Below are 21,060 nucleotides of genomic sequence, written 5' to 3'. Positions count from 1 at the left end.
CCTGGCCTGAACCCCAAACCTCCTCATCTGGACGGTGATGCTACATCATAAAATCTTCCAGTACTCAGTAATTGACCAAAAAGTTATATCTATCAAAAAACACCCGGGCAGCCTTTAGTCGTGGAGAGAGCCCGAAACATCATGCCTTGTGAAGTGCCTGCTTCTGCCTCCATCACAGAGACAGGATGGGCTTCGTCCTGAGGAGGGAAGCCGACTGAAAGGTGCAGGCTGACTTCCTCCCTGCGATGGGGACAGAGGACAAGTGCGGCTGGGGAGTGGGCAGCAGGGCCGCTGGGGTCCAGGGTCTCAGGGAAGACATCCAGACCCCAAGCTTCCCCAGGAAGGATAGGGATACGCTCCTCACAAAGCAGAGTGACATTTACTAAGACCTGGGACCCCACCGAGCCCGGCGGCTCTGGCTGGGACCTGCTTTCTCCCCTTTCCAGACTAACAAGAAGAAAGGGGACATTGCATGCAGCACCCTGCCCTGCTCTGAGGCAGTCAATAGATCTCAGATGGGTTGCAAAAGAGACTTAGGAATCCATCCATTTATTAGCAGGGCAAAAAGACGTTCAGGAGATGGCTCCTCGCGTCAGAACAGGAATGAAGGCCTGGCGGCCACCTCCACCCACCTCCAGCCACCTCCACATATCCAACAACAGAGAAACTGGAGGAGGGAGGGGGCGAGGGGCCAGTGGAAACCCCGCAGGAGTGCCAGAGGCCATGGGAACGTGGTCCACACATGTCATCAGTCATCAGAAGCTCCAGTACTGGATGACAAAACAGCAGGATGGGAGTGAGAGTTAAGAGCTGAGGAAACACGTTTCCTCAAAATCACACCATTGCTAGAATAAGTCAGGAACAGCAAGGGGCAGAATGTTGGATTACCAGTGCGGGAAAGGCTGGAGATGATTTGGGGGCGAGACAAAGCAAGTAAAACAATAACTTATTCATTCAATTATGACTTGTTAAGCACCTGCTTCATACCACACTATTTAGACGGGGCAGGGGGTGGGGAGACAGGGTCTCTGCCCTGGGGGAGCGTGCCGGCTGGTGGGTCGTAAATAATATCTGGATGCCAAAAAGGAGGAGGGCAAGGGGACGGAGGTCATACTGAGGGGCATGGATGTTGAGAGAGATCAGGGCATTGGGGAAGGAGGGGCCCGTGGTGGGGGTGGCGGCCACTTGGGGGGACCATGGTCCTGTATGGGCGCAGCGCCCCGTGGGGCCACACTGAGGGCTCCGAGCGACCGTTCCTCGGGGGACCCCTTGGCGGCTGCATGGTGAGGGCTGAGAGGAGGCGAGCAAGGACACGCAGGGAAGCACACAGCGCCCAAGGCACAGCACTAGACAGAGCATTCGGAAATCTGCAAGTGAGTCCGAGGACGAGGGGCCCGCACGCCGTTCCAGAAATCCCGACTGAGCGGCATCTGTGCTGAGGCCCATCTCGCCTGAGTCACCGGGCTTTCGGAAAGAGCAGGTCACGTGCAAGACAGACCCGCCGCTGGGCCCGCATTCCTGCCCAGCGCTCAGTGTGCGAAGCCGGCTCGGCGGGGGAAAGCGAGCAGCGGCTAAGGTAGGACGGGTCGCCCGCCCCGGCTAAGTCTAAGGGCCGCAGGCAAACGTCTGTAAGCCGAGGGACAAAGTCTTTCACGGAAAGCCAGTGAGGATACAAGCAAAGCAAAGACTGAGCGGCCACGTGGGGGTGGCGAGCTCCCCACGGCCTGCGCGGCGCGGGGGGGCTGGTGGGTGCAGGCCTGAGGCCAGTCCAGCCCCGAGCGGGAATGACGGTCTCGGCGGGCGGGGGCGTCAGCTCCTCAGCATTTGAAGTGGGACGTCAGCCAAGGCTGTCTGAGGGGAGATGGCTGCCAAAGCCACGTGACACTGTCCCTTGATTTTTGCAATTTCTAAAAATAATCTTAGGAGAAGCTTTTAAACTTGGGGTGAAGACGCATTCGTCTAATTCAGCAATCATGTTTTCCCTTAAAATTAAAATTTTTTAAATTTGCAGGGAGGAGCTCTGTACTTATTCTGTATTTCCACATGCTCGCTCCTCACTGCCTCGGTCTCTAGAAATACCTGGATAACCTTCTCCGAATGTCAACAGCCTTATCTTGATGAAATTGTGGGCGAGATTTTTAAAACTTCAGTGTTGGATTGTTGAATAGTGAGTGTGTTCTTGCAAAGCCCACGAAGTCATTTTTTTCAGCTGGGGCAGTGCTGGGTCGTGGTCGTCTGCTGGCCCTCGCTCGGGAGGACGCAGACGACACCCCCCAGCACACACCTCCCTTCCTCCTCTCCTTCCTGCTCTCTGCTCCCTGCTCCAGGCTGGCCTCCCTTGTGAGCACAGGCAGGTGCTAGGACACGAGGGACATCATGCAGCCAGCCCGGGCAAGCCTGCATGTGGGACACTGTCTGCCCTGCCACCAGAGCACCCAGGGATGTCCCCAAATGGCCCCCCACCTGGGGATGTCTCTGAGAGTCCTGGGGAGGTGTGTTGTTCCTCCTGGAGCTTGAGGAGAGACCCACCTGGCTGAAAGGGAGGGAATGGGCAGTGAAGAATGGACATGGGGGGCACCTGGGGGGGCACAGTCGGTGAAGTGTCTGGCTCTTGATTTCGGCTCAGGTGAGGGTTGTGGGGGCGGGCTCTGTGCTCAGGGGGGAGTCTGGTTGGGATTCTCTCTCCCTCTGACCCTATGCCCGCTTGCACTCGCTCAAAAGAAATAAAAAAAAAAAGGGGCACCTGGGTGGCTCAGTCGTTAAGCGTCTGCCTTCGGCTCAGGTCATGGTCCGGGAGTCCTGGGATCGAGCCCCGCGTCGGGCTCCCTGCTCTGCGGGAAGCCTGCTTCTCCCTCTCCCACTCCCCCTGCTTGTGTTCCTTCTCTCACTGTGTCTCTATCAAATAAATAAAATCTTAAAAAAAAAAAAAGAAAGAAAAAAAAAATAAGGCAGAGTGGACACGGGGGGGCGTTGCAGTGTCCACGGCCGGGGGTGGCCCAGGTGATGTCCTCGCCAGACTGGCGCTGACCCCAGACTCTCCCTCTCTGCTCGTCCTGCTGACGCCCACTCTGTCTGCTGGGTGGACCCTCTTCCCTTCCTGGGACTCTCAGCGGGAGTACTGTTCCCATTTGGGGCCCAATCATCCTTGGCTGTTGGGGGCAGTCCTGTGTTCTGTGGACGTGAAGCAGCGATGCCAGGAGCCCCTGTGGAAGGCACAGTGCCCCCCAGAAGATGTCCACGTCTCACCCCAAACCTGCGAATGTGCTGGCAGGAGGACTGCTCAGCCGTGACGGGGGGGGGGGGGGGGGGCAGGGGGCTGACGCTGCCCTGAAGGCGGAGGGAGGGGTCATTGCGCCACGGAGAGCGGGCAGCTTCCAGAAGCTGAAAAAGGCCAGGAACAGATTCTCCCCAAGAGCCTCCAGAAGGGCAGGCAGCCCTGCCCACGGCCTGCTCTTAGGCTGGGAGGTCTGTTTTGGACTTCTACAGAGCCCCCAGCCAGGGAAATTGAGGACATGAAGTCTGCGGCGGTGGCTGGTTGGGGCAGCAGTAGAAACCAGCCCTCCCGGTGACAGCAAATCCGTCCCCAGCTGGTGAGTGACGCCTGTCCTGGGCACCGCGCTCTACCAGAGGAGGCCACCGGGCTGGTCCTGAGGCCACGGTAAGCACAGAGGAGGCAGCAGAGGATGCTGCCCGGCTGGGGCCTCGGCCCTCCCAGGCCTCTCTGCTCCGCCGCCATGGTGCGAGGTCTGGGTGCTGGGCCCCCCGGGCAGCTGGCTCCCTGCTGGGCGGAGGCGCCGAGAGCGCGTGAAAGGCAGAGGGCTGGCCATCCGGGCATCCTGGACTCACCACCATCTGACTGCAGCCTCATGACCGGCCCCAAGCGAGACCAGAACTGGTAGGTCAGCCCGGTGAACCTCCGGATCTCTAGTGACAACATGGGAGTCCTTTAAAGCCACTCCGTGACAAAGAACTCCAAAGCCCTTGTTACCTCTACCCTGACTGTTGGCACTTTAGCTCCCACTCTGCACTGTGAGCGCTAGTTGGGGTGGGGGACTTCCTGCCCAGCATGGAGCCTGGCCCACGACAACCACCCCCCACTTCAGCAGGGTCCCTAAGGAGGAGGGGGAGGGGGCCTAAACCTCGCCCCCCTCGGGACACATCCACTGGCCTGTGGGCCAGCAGCCTCTCAGAAGCAGGCTCTGGGACCGAGGAAGGCCGCTGTAGGCAGGTGCCCAGCTGCGTGCAGGCCTGGCTCCCGCCCTCACCCAGACCTGGGGTTGGTCACCTCCTCTTGCCCAAAGTCCCCTCCAGCCAGCTACCCCCACACAGAAGCCCGTGAGCCCCTGAGAGTCAGTGGCCAAGTCCCGGGGATGGCACCCCCCCCCCTGCGGCTGTCCTTCCATGGCCCCTGAGGGCTGGGAGCCTGCCATCGTCCCCCTCCTTCCCTCCTCCCACTTCCAGTTCCCCTCCAGCTTCCTCTCCGCGAATGCAGCTCCGCCTCGTCACCCCCGGCTCAGAACCCTTCCGCCCACCCCTCAACCTCCAAAAGCAGACACCTCGGTGGGCCCAGGGCCAGCTCCTCACAGCTTCCCCATGCCCTCTGCCCACACTGCTTTCTTGGCCTGTTCACCAACCACTGTGTTGAGGTGGGGAGGCACCACCTCCTCCAGGAAGCCTCCCTCTGTATTCAGCACCCCCTGGCTTCTGCTCCCCCGGGGTTATGCATGCCCCTTTGGGCCTCCCACAGGCAGGACCCAAAATGAGACCCAGTGCCCCCAAGCTGGGTGGGCATCAGTATCCAGTAGTTCATGACCTCAAAATCCCCATCCTCCTGGAGGAACAGCAAAGGAGTTGGTCACGAGCCATCATGCCCCCCTCCGCGCTCCCAGGCCATCCGCAGCTGCAGATGGAAGGTGCAGGCAGGCTCTCCAGGTGGCAGAGGGCTCTCCTGGAAAGCCCCACTCTGCCCTGTCCCCCAGGCCCCTCCCGGTGGCCTCCTGGAGGCTGGGCTGGGGCAAGGCACCCCTCCCTGAGGTGGCCTCCAAGTCCTCAGGGCCACGCATTCTAAGGAAGGGGCAGCCAGAGGGTCCTCCTGGGCCTGTGTTCTCATCCCTGGGCTCACGAGCCCCCAGACGGAGGTGAAGAGGACTCAGCCGCCGCCTACCCCAGGACCCCCAGGAAAGGCGCTGCAAGACAGACACTGGGCTAAGTCGGCTCTTGGAAGGGTGGTGACCTCGAGACCTGCGCCTCCAAAGTCACGGTCTGCCAGAAAGGCGCGCTCCGGGCCAGGAAGGCGTGGAAGGCGTTGGCGGACTCAGAAGACCTCAGAGGGTGGGGGAGGAGCACGTCCTTGTCCACGTCCTCGGACACCAGCTGGGCCACGAGCTGCGCGATGTCCTGAGGGCAACCACGGGGTCAGGGGGCGGGGCGGGGCCGGGAAGGGGGAGGGGGAGGGGGGCGCCGAGGCGGGGAAGGGGCCGTGTGTCGCCCGAGCCCGTCCCCGCGTCCTCCCCCCGCACACCCTGCAGTTGGCGGGGGGCGGGTAGTGGTGCCCGGCCTCTCCCAGTCGCCCCGCGCCCCCGATCCCCGCGACACCCCCCGGCTCCCAGCCGCCCCGTGTCCCGGATCCCCGCGCCACCCCCCCACCCCCCCCACCCCCGGCTCCCAGCCGCCCCGCGCTCCCCCGCCGCCCCCCGCACACCCTGCAGTAGGGGGTTGGCCCGCTGGTGCCCGGCTCCTCCCAGCCGCCCTGCGTGGCCAGCCGCCGACGCTCGTCGATGCTGACGCTCCAGTGGCGGTTCGGGCACCTGCTCTCGGGCGGCTCGCACACCTGCGGGGACAGGGAGGCGGTCGGCGCTGGACACAGCTGCGCGCCGCGGGTCCCGCGCCCGCCGACCCTCTGCACCCCGCACGGCGAGCCCTGGGCTCGCTCCTCCCCAGGATCCAGCTCGGCCTCCAGGGGCCGGGGCCCTACAGCCTCGCGACCCGCGGCAAGTGGCGGCTCTCGGCAGCGGCTCTGCGCCTGGACACGCAGGCCCGACCCCCTGCCCGCTTTTCTGCGCGAGGGTCGGGCCCTGCACGGGGAAGTCCTCACAGCAGCCACGGCCCTTCCCACTGGGGCCAGGAGACGGCAGGCAGTAACCGTCCTCCGAGCCTGCGAGAGCCTCAGGAGAGGTGGGGTGGGGGGGCGCTCCTCCTCGAAGCCCTCTAAAGTCAAAAAAAGCCACAGGAACCGTGAGGACACACCGAGGTGGCAAGGGGCCAGTGGAGGAGGGTGGTCAGCACAAGGCAGGAAGCTGGAAAGAGGTCAGTAACTGGGAAAGGTCAGAAGCCTGCCGCACCCCTGTAGGACCACCCTCCCCACCCGCCATAGAATTTCCCGGGTGGGTTGTCTGTGAAAGACCCTCAGAGAGCCCCCCAGACTCTGCCCAGCCCTGGGGATCCCCTGCTACCTCCTGGGGGGTGAGACAGCCACTCACTGTCTGGAATGCCATGGGGGGGCACGCTAAAAATAGAGGATAAAGACAAGTGCAGAGTAAAGTCCCCATTCCTCAAAAAATTAAAACTAGAATTCCCATATGAGCCAGCAGTCCCACTTCTGGGTATTTAGCCAAAGGAACTGAAAGCAGGTCTCAAAGAGATATTGCATGCCCAGGTCGTGGCAGCATGACCCGCAACAGACAAAAGGTGGAAAAACCCAAACAGCCATTGATGGGTGACAACATTACCTAGTGTGGTAAATCCACAGAGTGGCATATTATTCGGCCTTAAAAAGGAGGAAACATGGGTGGACCTTGACACTATGCCGAGTGACACAGGCAGGTCACCAAAGGACAAACACCCTGTGTGATTCCACTCATAGGAGGTCCCTGGAGGAGTCGGATTCACAGGGACAGGAAGTAGCTGCGGGCGTTGAATGGGGACAGCATCAGATTTGCAAAACAAAAAGGTCCTGGAGATCTGTTTCCAACAACGTGAATATACTTCATGCTGCTGAGACTTAGAAATAATTAGCAAAACCAAAGCCAAACCCCCCAGAGTGCACATCAGGACCCAGAGACACACACACAGGGAAGGAGATGTGAAGGACACAGAGGAGAGGGTCAGCTACAAGCCGAGGAGGAAGCCTGGAAAAGGAACCAGCCCGGCTGACACTGGGCTTTGAACTGCCAGCCTCCAGACCTTGAGACAATACGTTTCTGTGGTTCAAGCATCCTCCCTTCCCGACTCCTGCAAAAAAAAAAAAAAGTGAAGTCCCCAGCCCTCTTCCCACACTGCCACTCTGCACCAAGATCCGCGGGGCCTGGCTATTCTCCCTCTCCTCCCAGCAGAGGAGGGTTCCTTTCTGGGGGAGATGGGCAGCCCGACAGACCCGAGGGTGCGGCGCCCAGGACAGAGCCCCCAGAAACCTGCCGCAGCCCAGCCCGAGCCCCTGGCCGCTAGCAAGGCTGCACCTGCGCACGTGGGGCCTCCGCTCCCGAGCACTGACCAAGGTGCGGCCTCTGCCAGGGACGAGAGAGACTCGGGGGACAGGAAAGAGCCCCCCGCCCCATACCTGTTGTTCTCCTAGACACAGGAGTCCATGAAGCAGAAAAGGGGGTGGTGGGGGAGAGGAGAGCTCCGACGGCAAGCCGGAACTCTTTAAACACGTAAGTGTGGTGTCCCCACGGAAAGCTCCCTAGCAGGCGTGGAGGGGTGAGGGGTCCCTCCCTCCTGCCCGGCGGTAGCGCTAGACTAATCCCACTACACTGTATCCTGCTCCCCCATGGGGCAGGGTCAGCAGAGCACCTGCCCGAAGCCCGCCTCTCAGGTCTCCGCCATCCACCATGGGTGCCGCGTCCCCTGAGGACCTCTGAGACTGGGGGGCAAGCCGAGGACACACAGATCCTGCGGACCTCAGACCCCTGACGGAGAGCGAGAGCAAAAGCGCGAGGTTGCGGCTCAAGGAATTCGTCACAGAGCGTCACCACACAAATGCTGACTGATAGTGCAAGGACTGGCCAAACACCAGAAACGAAGACATGGTGAAAACTGGAAAGTCAACCATGTGGGCCGACATCCAGCTAATCAAATTTCCAGAAGGAGAGAGAGCTGAGAAAATGAATTCACACACACACTTCCCAGAGACGGAGGGGACACGGCTCCAGACCAGGAAGGGAAACCCCTGCACCAGGAGTAGTGTGGGAATTCCAGAAACCTGCAGAGATTGACACGCAGCACACGTGCAAAGGACCTGAGGCGCACACCGTTTAGGGTATCACGCAGCAACAGCAGGGCTTAGAGGCAACAGAATAATACCTTACAAGTCCTGAAAGAACATGATTTTCCACTGAGAATTTCCACCCACGAAAGCACCACGCAAGTGTGGAGGCAGAATAAAGACATTTGAATAGCTTTACAGTCAAGAACTCAAACATCTCCCAGGCCCTCCCGAGGAAGCTACTGGATGAGGCACTCCACCCAAACAGGGGAGTAAACCAGAAGTAGGGGGACCAAGGGCCCAGGGACTGGGGTCCTACAGAGGGGGGCTGGCCGGGGTGCTCCGGATGAGTGGCCTTGGGGGGCAGCCCCCCTGGGAACAGAGCTGGCCTCTGGGCTCCCCCAAGTGTGGCCTGTGGGGCCCCGGAGCAACCACGGGCCGTTGTCCGCATGCCTGGGGCTCTGAGGAGGACAGAGCTGTGTTTTCGGCGTGGGGCTTCATCCCCAGAGATGCACCAGCTCTGGCCGTGGCTGGTGTCCCCAAGGAGAGTGTGCACAGTGAGGACAGGCCCCCGAATCTGGAATCACAATTTGCAGTGGGGACAGCTGCGAGAGCTGGAAGCAGTGGGCACCGGGCCGGGCTGTTTGTGACCCCAAGAGCTGGGGCAGAGCTGTTGTTCTCAGTGAGGTGTGCACCTGTGTTAAAAGCAGCCCAAATATGGGGCGCCTGGGTGGCTCAGTTGGTTAAGCAACTGCCTTCGGCTCAGGTCATGATCCTGGAGTCCCGGGATCGAGTCCCGCATCGGGCTCCCTGCTTGGCGGGGGGTCTGCTTCTCCCTCTGACCCTCCCCCCTCTCATGTGCTCTCTCTCTCTCATTCTCTCTCTCAAATAAATAAAATCTTAAAAAAAAATAAAAGCAGCCCAAATTTTTAAAAATAAAGATTTAAGTGCTTAAGCAGAGTGATCTAATAGACACAGAACACGCACACACCTCTTTGACGCACAATCATGCTCTCACCAAACAAATAGATCAGCACACACATCAGCCACCAGCCAAACAGATGTGCCAACACGGGACTCGTCCGGGTCACATCGGGCGACCGCAAGGCAATGCAAGTGAAAATTAACAGCAGAAGCACATTGGGGTGGATCTTCTGAAGCACCCCTAATCTGCCCCTGAGTGAAAGGGAAAATCAAGGCTGCGAGCCGGCTCACTTAGAAATGAGCGAGGGTGCAGGGCGCACCGGCTGCAGCTGTCCTGTGAAGACAGAACTTTAAATGCTGGAAAATCAGGAAAAAGCCCCGGAACAGGTGAAGCAAGCAATTCAAGCAGCGAGGAAAAGAACAACAAAAGAACTTCACTAAAAGTTAGAGGTGGGGGCGCCTGGGTGGCTCAGTCAGTTGAGGGTCTGCCTTCGGCTCAGGTCATGATCCCAGGGTCCTGGGATTGAGCCCCGCATCGGGGTCCCTGCTCAGCGGGGAGTCTGCTTCTCCCTCTGCCTCTGCCGCTCCCCCTGCTTGTGCTTGAGCGCTCTCTCTCTCTGTCAAATGAATAAATAAAATCTTTAAAAAAAAAACGGTAGAAGCAGAAGGAGGAAAGATTAATGCATAAGTTAAAAAAAAACAAAAACCAACAGGGGACAATTATCAGCAGTTGGTTCTCTGAACGCCAACGCAACAGAAGGACTGGAGGCCTCGCGGGCCCAGGCACATCACGTCACGCAGCCTGTCTCCTCCCGCCCAGCATCCGTTCTGCTTCCTTCATGAACTGAGTCCACACGCCTCACACACTTTCCTACTCAACGTTGAAAACCACGTTCTCGCTGCTCTGAGCCGTCATCTCTTTGTAGATTCTGGTTGGTAAACGTTTGAACATTATACATAGAACAAGCATTTTCTTCCAGACTTTTGTGTCTTTGCACCAACCTTTAAACACTGCAGTCAGACTGGTCAGGATTTCCCGTCGTGGATTTAGCACGTGGCCCCAGGTGGGAATTTTCCCTTCCGAGATTCTGACGCTGCTCTGGTGCATTCTCCTGGCGTGTCTATGGTTTGGTCTTAACGTTTGGTGCGTGTCTGGCCTTCTGAATGGGCGGCCAGTCACCCCACCCCACTCACGGAGAAGTCTGTCCCCACTGCTCCGCACACTGCCATGCAAAGCCCACGTTAAGTCCCCAGACTTAATGGGGATCCATTTCTGGACTGTGCACTGCATTGTGGATCACTTGCCCATGTCTGTCTGTCCCAATGCCATACAACTTTATTTTTAAAAAGATTTTATTTATTGATTTGTCAGACAGAGAGAGCGTGCACACAAGCAGGGGGAGCGGCAGAGGGAGAGGGAGAAGCAGACTCCCCGCTGAGCAGGGAGCCCGACGTGAGGCTCGATCCCAGGGTCCAGGTGACCTGAGCCGAAGGCGGCGCTTAACCACCTGAGCCACCCAGGCGCCCCAATGCCATACAGTTTTAATTGCTGGAGCTTAGAGCAGACAAGCAGACAAGCAAGACCTGCTCTTATCTTTCAAAATCCTTGCATGGTTTCTTTTCCAAGTAAATCTTCCAAAAAAAAAAAAATCCTTATTCTTTCAAATAATATCTTTACCACGCAGTAATATATCCTCGTTTTTGAACTCTGACTGAAGGAAGCCTACGCCGCACACATACTGTGCCACTTGCTTCTTTCACCCACAACTACGTCTGTTGGGTCACCCTGCTGCCCGCGGAGGGGCACCCACTCGCTCTGACTCCAGGCCCAAAGGCAGAGCTTGGCACCAAAGCACGCCAGGAACAGATGGGAGGCTGTTCGTGGGAGGTCTCCGTCCCCCGGGGCTGGAACATTCCCATGTTTGCTCCGTGCACGTTCATGTGCAGGTCGAGGGACTGGGTTGTTTTTAATCCGCTCTGGCGACGGCTGCGTTGTGAGTGGGGCAACATTGGTCACTGCACCTGCTGCCGGACCTCGTGCTTTGTCTTCCAGTTCCACGGACCCTTCTTTGGCCTCTCCTCTCTCCGCCACTTCCCCTCCACTTGTTCAAAACTCACTCTCTCTCTGCTCTCTTGGTGTCAGCCCCGCGTGCATGCACACTCAACCAAGTCTAAGTTAACAAACGGGCCCCTCGCCTTCTTGGGACCAGACGGAACCTGGAAAACTTAGCCCCACTGACAGACCCCGTCCTGACGCTCGCGCCATGGTGGGTGCGCGTGCTCGTCTACCCTGAGTCTTCGGTGTGTGGCCCCCGTGGGGTGTTTTGGTGCCTGTCCACGTTAGTTTCCATTTGCCCCCACGCAGAACCTGCCCCCTTCAGTCTGAGCTCACCTTCGGGCTACGTGAACTCTCTTCTTCACATCGAGGGCGAGGTCCTGCTGGGGCAAATTTTTGTGCATCATTTTATTCATTTATTTTTCCCTCTTCTTTTTTTTTTTTTAAAGATTTTATTTATTTATTTGACAGACAGATAGAGAGAGAACACAAGTAGGCAGAGGGAGAGGGAGAAGCAGGCTCCCTGCAGAGCAGGGAGCCCGACGTGGGGCTCGATCCCAGGACCCGAGCCGAAGGCAGACGGGATCATGACCCGAGCCGAAGGCAGACGCTTACCCATCTGAGCCACCCAGGTGCCCCTTTTTCCCTCTTCTTAAAAGATTATTTTTGCTGGGCATGAAGTTCCAGGTTGACAGTTACGTCCTCCACCGTACCGAGATCTCTCTGCTGCTCCTTTCAAGACTCTGTCCTTCCTCTCTGACGGCTTTCGAGAGCTTATCTGGACTGTGATGGTTCCGGGGACAGATTCCTCTCACTGCTCCTGCTCGGGGCTTGCTGGGCCTGTGGCTATGGTTGGACCACGCACGTCAGCCAGCCTCCGAGTGGCACCCGGTGAGGAGCAAGGCCTCCCGCCGGAGGCCGGCACCAACTTGCCAGCCATGTAAGCCAGCCTAATCCACCTGTCCAACAACGGCAGCTCTAACATCCTGACTGTAACCTGACAGACGAGTTCCTGACCCACAGAAACCGGGACAAACGTATTTCTTATGGTTTTAAGCTGCTAAGTCTCAGGGACATTTGTTAGGTGCAACAGATAACTAATACAAGGACAGAGACGTATGTACATTTAGGATAAGACTGTCAACATTCGTGAAGTGTTCGTTTTTTTTAAAATTGGTATTGCACCGAATCAGGTACTTCGGGGAAATCGGGCAGGTTTAAAGCATTAACTCGTCCCATCAAATAAGATGGTATAGCTTTCCGTTAGGTGTTGTCTATGCTCCTCGGTTACAGTGTCCTTCACAGAACAGATTCGTTCTTAAGCACTTTGCAGTTTCTGTTGTTAAAGGGAATGGATCATTTTTTCCCCACTACATTTTCTGGTGGGTTATTTTTGGTGTATGAGCAACTATTTTTATTTTTTTTTAAGATTTCATTTATTTATGTGACAGAGAGAGAGCACAAGCAGGTGGAGGGGCAGGGAGAAGCAGGCTCCCCGTGGAGCAGGGTCTCGATCCCAGCACCCCGGGGATCACGACCTGAGCTGAAGGCAGATGCTCAACCGACTGAGCCACCCAGGCGCCCGAGAAACTATTAAGTTTTAAATGGAGATCATCTCCAGCCTTCCTCTTTCCTTAGTGGTCTTCTTTCTTAACGGGCTCACATGGATTTTCTAGACAGACAATAGATTAGCTGCAAATAGTGACCATTTCATGTTTTCTTTTCAGGTATTTATAGCTCGTTTCATTTTCCTGACTTCGGCACAGCCTCGGTGTCTGACGGGCTCATTGTCATGGTGACACCCCGCACCTGTTGAGACACTGCTGGTGAAGTGCAATCAAGGCTCTTGATAGCTCCCTTCATCAGGTTACAGAAATGTCCATCTTCTCCTACCTTACTCGGAATCAGTAGGTTTTCACTGGGTTAATTATGCTTCAATTAAAAAAATAATCAATAGGTTTTTGTGTTTGTTTTAAGGAGATACTGGAATTTATTAACATTATTTTTCCATACCTATTGAGATAATCATGTGGTCTTCCTCCTTTGTTAATGTAGAGAATTTTATTAAATGGATTTCTAAATTCCTTTGTCCTTGGGGTACAGTTTTCCCATATACACACAACTTTATCTGTTCATTGAGCACCTACTCATCACTCACGTGCTGGCACCGTCCTCGGCACTAGGAGCACAGCTGTGAGAGACCAAGTCCCTGCTCTGCTGGGGGGGGGAGGCGTCGGGGGCTGGGGGCATCACGGCCGTGAGGTTTAGTCTTTAGAGGCTGCCTGGCTTATGTGTGTGTGTTTTTTTTTTAAGATTTTATTTATTTATTTGACAGAGAGAGACACAGCGAGAGAGGGAACACAAGCAGGGGGAGTGGGAGAGGGAGAAGCAGGCTTCCCGCGGAGCAGGGAGCCCGATGCGGGGCTCGATCCCAGGACCCTGGGATCATGACCTGAGCCGAAGGCAGACGCTGAATGACTGAGCCACCCAGGCGTCCCTGTTTATTTATTTTTAAGATTTATTTATTTATTTGACAGACACAGCGAGAGAGGGAACACAAGTAGGGGGAGTGGGAGAGGGAGAAGCGGGCTTCCCACTAAACAGGGGGCCTGATGCGGCTCGATCCCAGGACCTCGGGATCATGACCTGAGCTGAAGGCAGACGCTTAGCGACTGAGCCACCAGGCGCCCCGATGCTGCCTGGTTTGATCTACTTACCACATATTCAGGACTCTTCACTCTGCCACAGCTCTATTAGCATGTCGTTTTTTCTCTTTCCCCCCTCCCGCGGCCGTGGCCGCCCCCTCTCCCGCGGCCCTGGTGTCAGGGTGAAGCTGCTCCACGTGAGCCAGCAGTGACTCTGGACAGTTTCCACCTCCCTGGTGGGGGGACTCGTTTCCTGGCCACCTGGGAGTGCCCACCTGTAGGTCCTTCCCTTAGGGAGCTTCTGGGACCACTTTAGAAGTTCCCTGTGTTGTCATTGGTGTCTTCAGGTTTTTAAAAGTTCATTTTGGGGGGTGCCTGGGTGGCTCAGTCAGTTGAACCTCTGACTCTTGGTCTCGGCTCCGGCCGTGATCTCAGGGTCATTAGATGGAGCCCCGCATCGGGCTCCGTGCTGGACGGGGAGCCTGCATGGGATTCTCTCCCTCCCTCTGCCTCCGCCCCTCCCCACTCTCTTTCTCCCTCTCTCTAAAATAAAATAAATAAATAAAATCTCTCCTAAAACGTTCATCTTGGTAATACAAATTCAGATACTCACCTTTCACCTTCGCTAACGATGCGAAGTGCCGTCCTGCCTGCCCGCACCACTCAGCCGGCCCTGCCGGTCTCCGCCCCTGAGCGGCATGGGGCTCCTTCTGCACGGCTCTCGTGTCTCATCTTTTCTCCCACGTCCCACTTCTTTGTCTTTCTCTTCCATTTTCCAGGTGGTTTCCTCAATTTCGTATTCCAACCCCTCCACCGAACATTTCAGTTCTGTTTTGTTTGTTTATGAAGAGCTCTTTGTGATTTTCTGCATGTTTCTTTTTAAAAAAACAGAGTCCTTTGCAAGTTGGACGGAGCGAGTGTTTCCCTTCCACTTCCTGGGTTTCGCTGAACGATTCCCGAGGCTTCTGCCCTCTGCACGGCGCACCCCTCGGCCTCCGAGTCCTGCTCTACAGCCCCTGAAGGGAGCACCCGCTCCTGCTTCAAGCTCCGCAGGAGGGGCAGGGTCAGTCACCAGAGGGGCGGCGGCGGGGACATCGGACACCCCTCGGTGCCCTGCTGGCTCCCACCGTCCTCCCTGGGGCATGTTTCAGGGCTTCAGGAGTGATGTGCTGACTCCCTAAGATCCAATGGAAAGAAAAGGCAATTCTCCGCTTGCTGCGCTCAACATTTCGGCACCCGGTAAGTCACACGTGTCGGCAACTGTGCTCCTCAAATCTCTCGTGTCTTCTTTTTCTTCACTTTGTCACTTGGTCATTTTCTTCAGAGAAAGTGTGTGAAATCCACTGGGACTGGGACTTTGGTCGTCTCTCATGCAATCACTAGAACTTTATGCCTCAGTTATTTGCAAACTCAATCGTGAGGGGCCCCTGGCCTGCTGTCTCGGTGCCCGCAGCGAGGGAAGGGCTGTGTCCACCGCCTGCGCTGGGGCGTCCCTGCAGCCTGCCCGCGGAAGGGCTCTCCCACCCCAGCGGGGCCCTAAGCCCGCGTTCAGTTTAAAATGGAGAACCGCCACCACATGGGAGAAATAGAAATGATTTCAAAATGCAGGAGTCCACTATCCAAAGTGAACGAAGCCGTATTTGCTTCAGCTTTTTCTCCCTAAGAAATAAATCCCGGCTGAGAAGAACTCCGTGTCTAGGACTCCTCCCCCGGCCGGCGGCGCTGAGCCCCAGGGCCTGCTCCCCGCCCCGGCCCCACGACGTGGACCGACAGTCCCACAGCGGTTCCCCCACCCGCTTCTCACCCCGCATGCTTCTGAGATGCTCCCAAGTGGGGGGGGGGGGTCACTCCGTCACGCACGGCCACGCAGGCTGCCGCCAGCAGGGGGCGCTGGCTCTGCTCCCCGCACCCCTGCCCACTCCGTATCCGCCACCTTTTCACACTTTGCCCAGCGACTTCATTTATAGCCCTGACACGGAACACCTTTCACTGCTCCGTGCGCCAGGCCCTCCGTCCCAACGACCACCTGTTCGCTGCAGGTGTGAGCGCCGCGTGACCCCCGCGCGGTCCCTGCCGTCCAGGCTCGCGCCTGGTGCCTCTGTCAGGGGCTGGGTGTCAGGGCAGGGACTTGCCTGGGGGCAGCTCCCGTTCGCTTCCGTTTCCAGGGCAACCTGCTGGCCTCAGTTGCCCCCGGGGCCAGTCAGGGTCAGCTGGGGGGCGGCCCCGCGCGGTGTCCCCCCGTCCTTGCAGAACCCTTGGTGGGCATTCGTGGCTCTCCGGTTCCCCTCGGTGCCTGGAGCTTTGCCTCCACGCTCGCCGGCCGTGTCCTCAAGTGTCTGGGACCGGCAGCAGCTTCACCCTGTTCCCCATGGGGAGCTGCGTGTCCCAAATGAGTCCTCCCATCTCGTCTCCTCGTGCTTTCTCGTGTGCTGAAGTACACGTAATTGTTACCCCTTTAAGGTGTACCGTTCAGGGCCCCTAAAGCACATTCACAGTGTTGTGTGGCTGCTGCTATTGCCCGTCGCATCTTCCCGAACTGAAGCCCCACGCGCCAAGTCCCCAGCCCCTGCTGCCCCCACTGCACTTCCTGAGTCTGCCCACTCCCGGGGCCTCACGTAAGTGCGTCACACGTCTGTCCGTCCGTGAGCGGCTGATGACCCAGCACATGTCCTGAAGGTGCATCCGTGTCGTGACGTTTGTCAGAACAAACTTCCTTTTTTAAGGCTGAATCATATTCCACCGCACGTACACTCACATTCCTCCTTCAACGGACCCCCGGGTTGCCTCCACGTTTTGGCTACTGTGCACACTGCTGCCGTAAACACGGACGGACACCCGCCTGCTCGAGTCCTTCCAAGCTCTGGAGGACTCCACGCTGCTTCCCACAGTGACGGCACCGCTTCACACGCCCACCAGCGCTGCGCAGGTTCCACTTTCTCCACATCCTGCCCGTACTTTTTTTTATTATTTAGTCATTCATTTATTTGAGAGAGAGAGAGAGAGAGCGCGCAAGCAGGGGGAGCGGCACAGGGAGAGGGAGTAGACGACTCTCCGCGGAGCAGGGGGCCCGCTGCGGGGCTCGATCCCAGGACCCCGGGACCGTGACCTGAGCCGAAGGCAGATGCTTCACCGGCCGAGCCACCCAGGCGCCCCCCTTTTTTTGAGAGGAGTTACGGTCCCGGGGGTGAAGTGTTGTCCACTGTGGTTTTGATTTGCATTGCCCTAGGACCAATGATGTTGAGCATTGTTTTACATACTTGTCAACCCCTGATGTAACGGAAGAAATGTCTGTTCAAGTCCTTTGCCCATTTCTGCCTCAGGTTGTTGTTTGGTTTAGAGTTTTACTTCTCCATGCATTCTGGACACTAATCCCTTACCAGGTATGTGATGGGCACATGTTTCTCCCACCCCACGGGCTAACTTTTCACTCTGTTGATGGTGTCCTTTGAGGACCAACAGGTTTTAATTTGATGAACCCTCATTTATCTACTTCTACTTTTGTTGCTGGAGCTGTTGGGTGTCATCCAAGAAATCAGGGCCAAGTCTAACATGGAGCTTTCCCCTGTATTTTCTTCCAGGAGTTTTGTACTTTTATGTCTTTGATCCATTTTGAGTTAGTTTTTGTACGTGGCATTAAGCAAGAGTCTGACTTCATTCTTTTTACAAATCCAGTGTTCCCAGCACAGTGTGTGGACAAGACCGCACCCCCCACCCCCACCCCCCGAGCGTCTTGGTGCGTTGATCAGCTATCTCTGACTTTGTTCATGGTATGTGTTTTGCCTCCCTAAAAGTTTTGTTGATTTTCCACAGGTGGTTAAATGTAACCATCTACTCTTTCCTGGCTTCGGGACTTGGACGCTAGGTTAACAGTCTGCCCCTGTGCACCTGGGGTTCATCCTGGTGTTCAGTGAGAGGTACGGCTACAAGTGCCTGTCTTCTGGATGGCTACACCGTTGCCCCGCATGATTTACTCAAAGTCCATCTTCCCCACTGATTTGAGATACCATCTTCATCCTACGCTAAGTGTCTGTGGGCATTTGGGTCAATTTCCAGACTTACTTTTCCGTCTTGATATTCATACATCACACGCCAGGACTCTTGCTTTGCTAACTGACGTTTTGTGGTATGAATTCACATCTGCTAGGACTGAACCTATTTTTGATTATTTTTTCTATTACACCAGTTTGGCATACTGAAAAAAAGAAGACAAACATTTACCATTCTTTTATTTTTTTCTTAGTGATCTCTACACGAAATGGGGGGCTCGAACTCATGACCCCGAGATCAAGAGTCGAATGCTCTTCTGACCAGGTGCCCCAAATATTTAGCATTTTTATTGTTGATGACACTGAATTGTGAAACGCCTGAGGAGGACCGTTGGTGCTGGGGAGCCTTCCCCTCCAAGAACTGGGTGTCTCTTCCTGTTGTCAAGGCTCTCGGTAATGCTCAGGGTGTTTTAGTTTCTCTCAAGTAGGTTTGCCTGTTTCCTATTAAGTTTATTCCCATTTTCAGACTGGCCTTTTTCATTTTTCTTCTGGAGTCTGTTTATAACCATGCAGGCCACTGCTTTGCACGCAGTCGTGTGGACCCTCTTCCCGAACCCTCTGCTGTGGACTGGTTCCGGTCCATTCTCCTACACTGAACAGGCACACTCACATTCCTCCGTGGTGCTGCATGGGCCAATTCTTCCAAGATGGCACAGCTCACCGTGAGGACGGTGACTCGCCTGCAGCTCCATTCTGTTCTCTCGGCACTGCTGTGGTTCTGGTTCCTTCTAGTTTTACTCCTTCAGGATAGAGGTTTTCTGCAAATGCCTGGTGCCCTTAGCCGTCAGTTGGTATGGAACAGGGCACCAAGACTGGATCAGCAATGTGGGTGGACTGGGGCTCAGTGGCTAAGGCAGCAACCTGTTTCTGCTGCGCCCCACCCCACAGCTCTGCCCAATCTGTGCCTGCCCACCAGAACGTGTCCTGTTGGCCAGCCCTGCCATCCTGTGCTGTTCTGTGGGTTCTTGCCTTCTTCAGAACACTCTGTGGTCATTTCAGTGAGCTTGCCAGGAGGTATAAGCTTGTCTAGCCCTTGGTGAGAGGCTGGATGTTGGCGGACCCTCCGTCGGGGGAGGTCTCCTTAGACCCTGGCCTCAGCCTGAGCTCCTTGCCCTTTGTGAGCACATGGCCTCACTGTGTGAGGCAACGGGGCCCACGGTGAACGCTGCAGATGAAGGTGGCTCTTGTGGGGCTTAGGATGGGATGACTCAGGGACGAAAGGAATGGTCAGCCAGGCTGGAGGCGATGCCTGACAAGGGGCCAGCTGCAGGCCGGCCTGCAGGAACAGCATTCCACACCGAGGAGCACAAAGAGGAAGGACACCATGCAGGACAGTGAGACAGAGGGTAGCCCAGGGAATCCCTCAGGCTGCAGTGAGCGGCTGACATTCCCGGAGGGCTGGGAGCAGAGGAGGGAAGCAGCACGATAACATGGAGGGAGAGGGACTCCCTGCCCCCAAACCAAAAACCTGAGAGACTGCAGAGATGGGTCTGCACTCTCTTCCGGCCGCCACCCAAATCCCTCCCCACTGGCCCCCACCCACCGGGCCCTTCTTTCCCGCTCCCCTGCAGCCCCACTGGCCCCCACCCACCTCTCAGAAACTCGAGCTTGGGGGTGGGAGTTGGCTCTGCCCAAGAGCTGCCGGGAGAACGATGGTCCCCACCACCCACTCAGGATGGGGGCCCCCGAGTCACGCCCTTTCTCCTGCCAGGTGACACATTTGTGTGTTTATGTTCTGGTCCAGCAAGTCGAGGGGTCTGTGGCCTTGGCCCCCCAGGACCCTCACAGCCCTCACAGGTACTCCGGCAGGGGCCACGGCTGGAAGAGCACACGGCGGCCACAGGGGGCAGCTAGGGAGCCTGCTTTCCCGCCACCTTCTTATGAAAACCTCTGACCACAGCAAGTGTCCCCGCACACGAGCCCAAGCGCACAGCCTGACAGGCTCCCACTGGCCACGCTGGCCGCCCTGTCACACCTGGCATGTGTCCGACCTCGCTCTGACCCTTGCACACAGGGAACCACACACAACTGTGGGCGTCTGGCTTCTCTGGTCCTGAAGCATCCCCAGGGGCCGGAGCAGCTGTGCCCCCTCTCATGGCTCGGTGGGAACCAAGCAACTGCTCACCCATCTGGTGTGAGGCAGGGGGACGGAGAGGTGCCTCCAGTTTGGGGCCGTCACAAGCAGAACCCCTGGGAATGTTTTGGTCACCACTTTTGGTGACAGTCCTGCCGACTGCCTGCCTACCTTGTCCAGGAGCTCTGCTGTGGGGCGGAGCTCCCCGTCACTGGCTCCCTCCTTGGGGTGCCACCCTCCCCACCCAGGGTGCAGGTGCTGGGGAGACCGAGGCAGGCCCCTCTGCAGTGCCCGGCAGAAACGGCCAGGGCCCAGTATGGGAGGCAGAAGGGGCCCCCTAGGTGCCCACTCAGGGCCCCGGGAAGAGAGCTGATGCTCTGTGAGCCTCCCAGCAGGCACTGTTCAGCCGCCCGCGGGGCCCAGTCGCCCCTTCCGCATCCCACCCGGACCAGCCCACCTGCAGAGCCGGTTCCTGGGGTTCAGCTTACCCAGTCCTGCGTCTGCAGCTGCCGCCTTTCGCCCTGGGCCCCGGGCTGGTCCCAGGCCACAGTCGGGCTCAGAGCGGGAGAGAGCTGCCTGTGCTCCCGGGGCAAGGGCAGTCTGGGCTTCTTCCCCACGGGGGCATTAGACGAGTGCTTCGGGCGGTCCATCTGCAGCCCCACAGGCTGCGTGTCTGCACCTCCTGGGCTCTGGGGAAGGTCACCACCGCTCCCTGGGCCCCCCAGGCAGACGGAGGCAGTGTCAGGCCCCGCGAGGCTCACCGTCCGGCTACTGCACCCCGCGCCGCCCCGCCCCGGGGCCCAGGCCTCCCGCCTCGGCTCCAGCCCTGCGGGCATGTGCCCTCGGCCGGCTGCTGAGGACCCGCACAGAAGACCCAGACCAGTCACAGAACGAAGGGCCCGGGCTCTCCCTGCCGCCCCCCTCCTGCCCCCTGTGACCTCACCTCGACGCCGCGCGGACCACACCCCAAGGGGCGCCGTGAGCCGGACGACGCTGCCCCTCTCCCCTCCCGGGGCTCTGCGGGCAGGGAGTGGGCTGAGCGGGGCTCGCGGCAGGGGTCAGGAGGGCACCATCGGGGAGGCGCCAGTCGTTGGTGGGGGAGCGCGGCCCTTGGG

The 21,060-nt window shown here is 57.6% G+C and overlaps 1 protein-coding gene and 1 long non-coding RNA gene across 5 annotated transcripts; one reads left to right on the top strand and one right to left on the bottom strand.

Moving 5' to 3' along the window:
- Positions 1 to 520: 520 nt before the first annotated feature.
- TEX22 (testis expressed 22) lies at positions 521 to 21,029 on the bottom strand. 4 transcript variants are annotated; one of them, XR_010405351.1, is made up of 4 exons: positions 20,434 to 20,882; positions 5,702 to 5,830; positions 2,744 to 5,397; positions 521 to 770 (listed from the first exon to the last, which is right to left on the bottom strand). XR_010405351.1 is itself a non-coding variant. In XM_045901663.3 (4 exons), exons 2-4 carry the CDS (start codon positions 20,593 to 20,595, stop codon positions 5,206 to 5,208), a joined length of 483 nt encoding a protein of 160 aa, XP_045757619.1. In that variant the 5' UTR covers positions 20,596 to 20,657; positions 20,889 to 21,029; the 3' UTR covers positions 521 to 5,205. The 4 variants fall into 4 exon arrangements, 3 of the variants coding, with proteins under 3 accessions (XP_045757619.1, XP_064427799.1, XP_045757617.1); XM_045901663.3 differs by adding an exon at positions 20,889 to 21,029 and having other exon boundaries at positions 521 to 5,397; positions 20,434 to 20,657; XM_064571729.1 differs by having other exon boundaries at positions 521 to 2,913; positions 5,165 to 5,397.
- Positions 14,484 to 18,453, top strand: LOC135361653 (uncharacterized). The gene is made up of 3 exons (XR_010405352.1): positions 14,484 to 15,064; positions 17,636 to 17,739; positions 18,066 to 18,453. It is a non-coding gene; the product is annotated as an uncharacterized LOC135361653 (long non-coding RNA).
- Positions 21,030 to 21,060: the final 31 nt, after the last annotated feature.

This window comes from Mirounga angustirostris, unplaced genomic scaffold, assembly GCF_029215605.1.
Source record: "Mirounga angustirostris isolate CCGP_5_RB_7025 unplaced genomic scaffold, mMirAng1.0.hap1 SCAF_9, whole genome shotgun sequence".
Lineage (NCBI taxonomy): Eukaryota > Metazoa > Chordata > Mammalia > Carnivora > Phocidae > Mirounga > Mirounga angustirostris.
This window is presented reverse-complemented; position numbering and strand designations above follow the sequence as displayed.

Excerpts from the sequence above, each read along its gene's own strand:
- TEX22 (XM_045901661.3), bottom strand. The coding sequence starts at position 20,781 with ATGCCCGCAGGGCTGGAGCCGAGGCGGGAGGCCTGGGCCCCGGGGCGG. Across the intron at positions 5,831-20,433 it reads AGCTGCAGACGCAGGACTGG|GTGTGCGAGCCGCCCGAGAG; the intron begins GTAAGCTGAACC and ends CTGTCCCCGCAG. Across the intron at positions 5,398-5,701 it reads GGCCAACCCCCTACTGCAGG|GACATCGCGCAGCTCGTGGC; the intron begins GTGTGCGGGGGG and ends GGTTGCCCTCAG.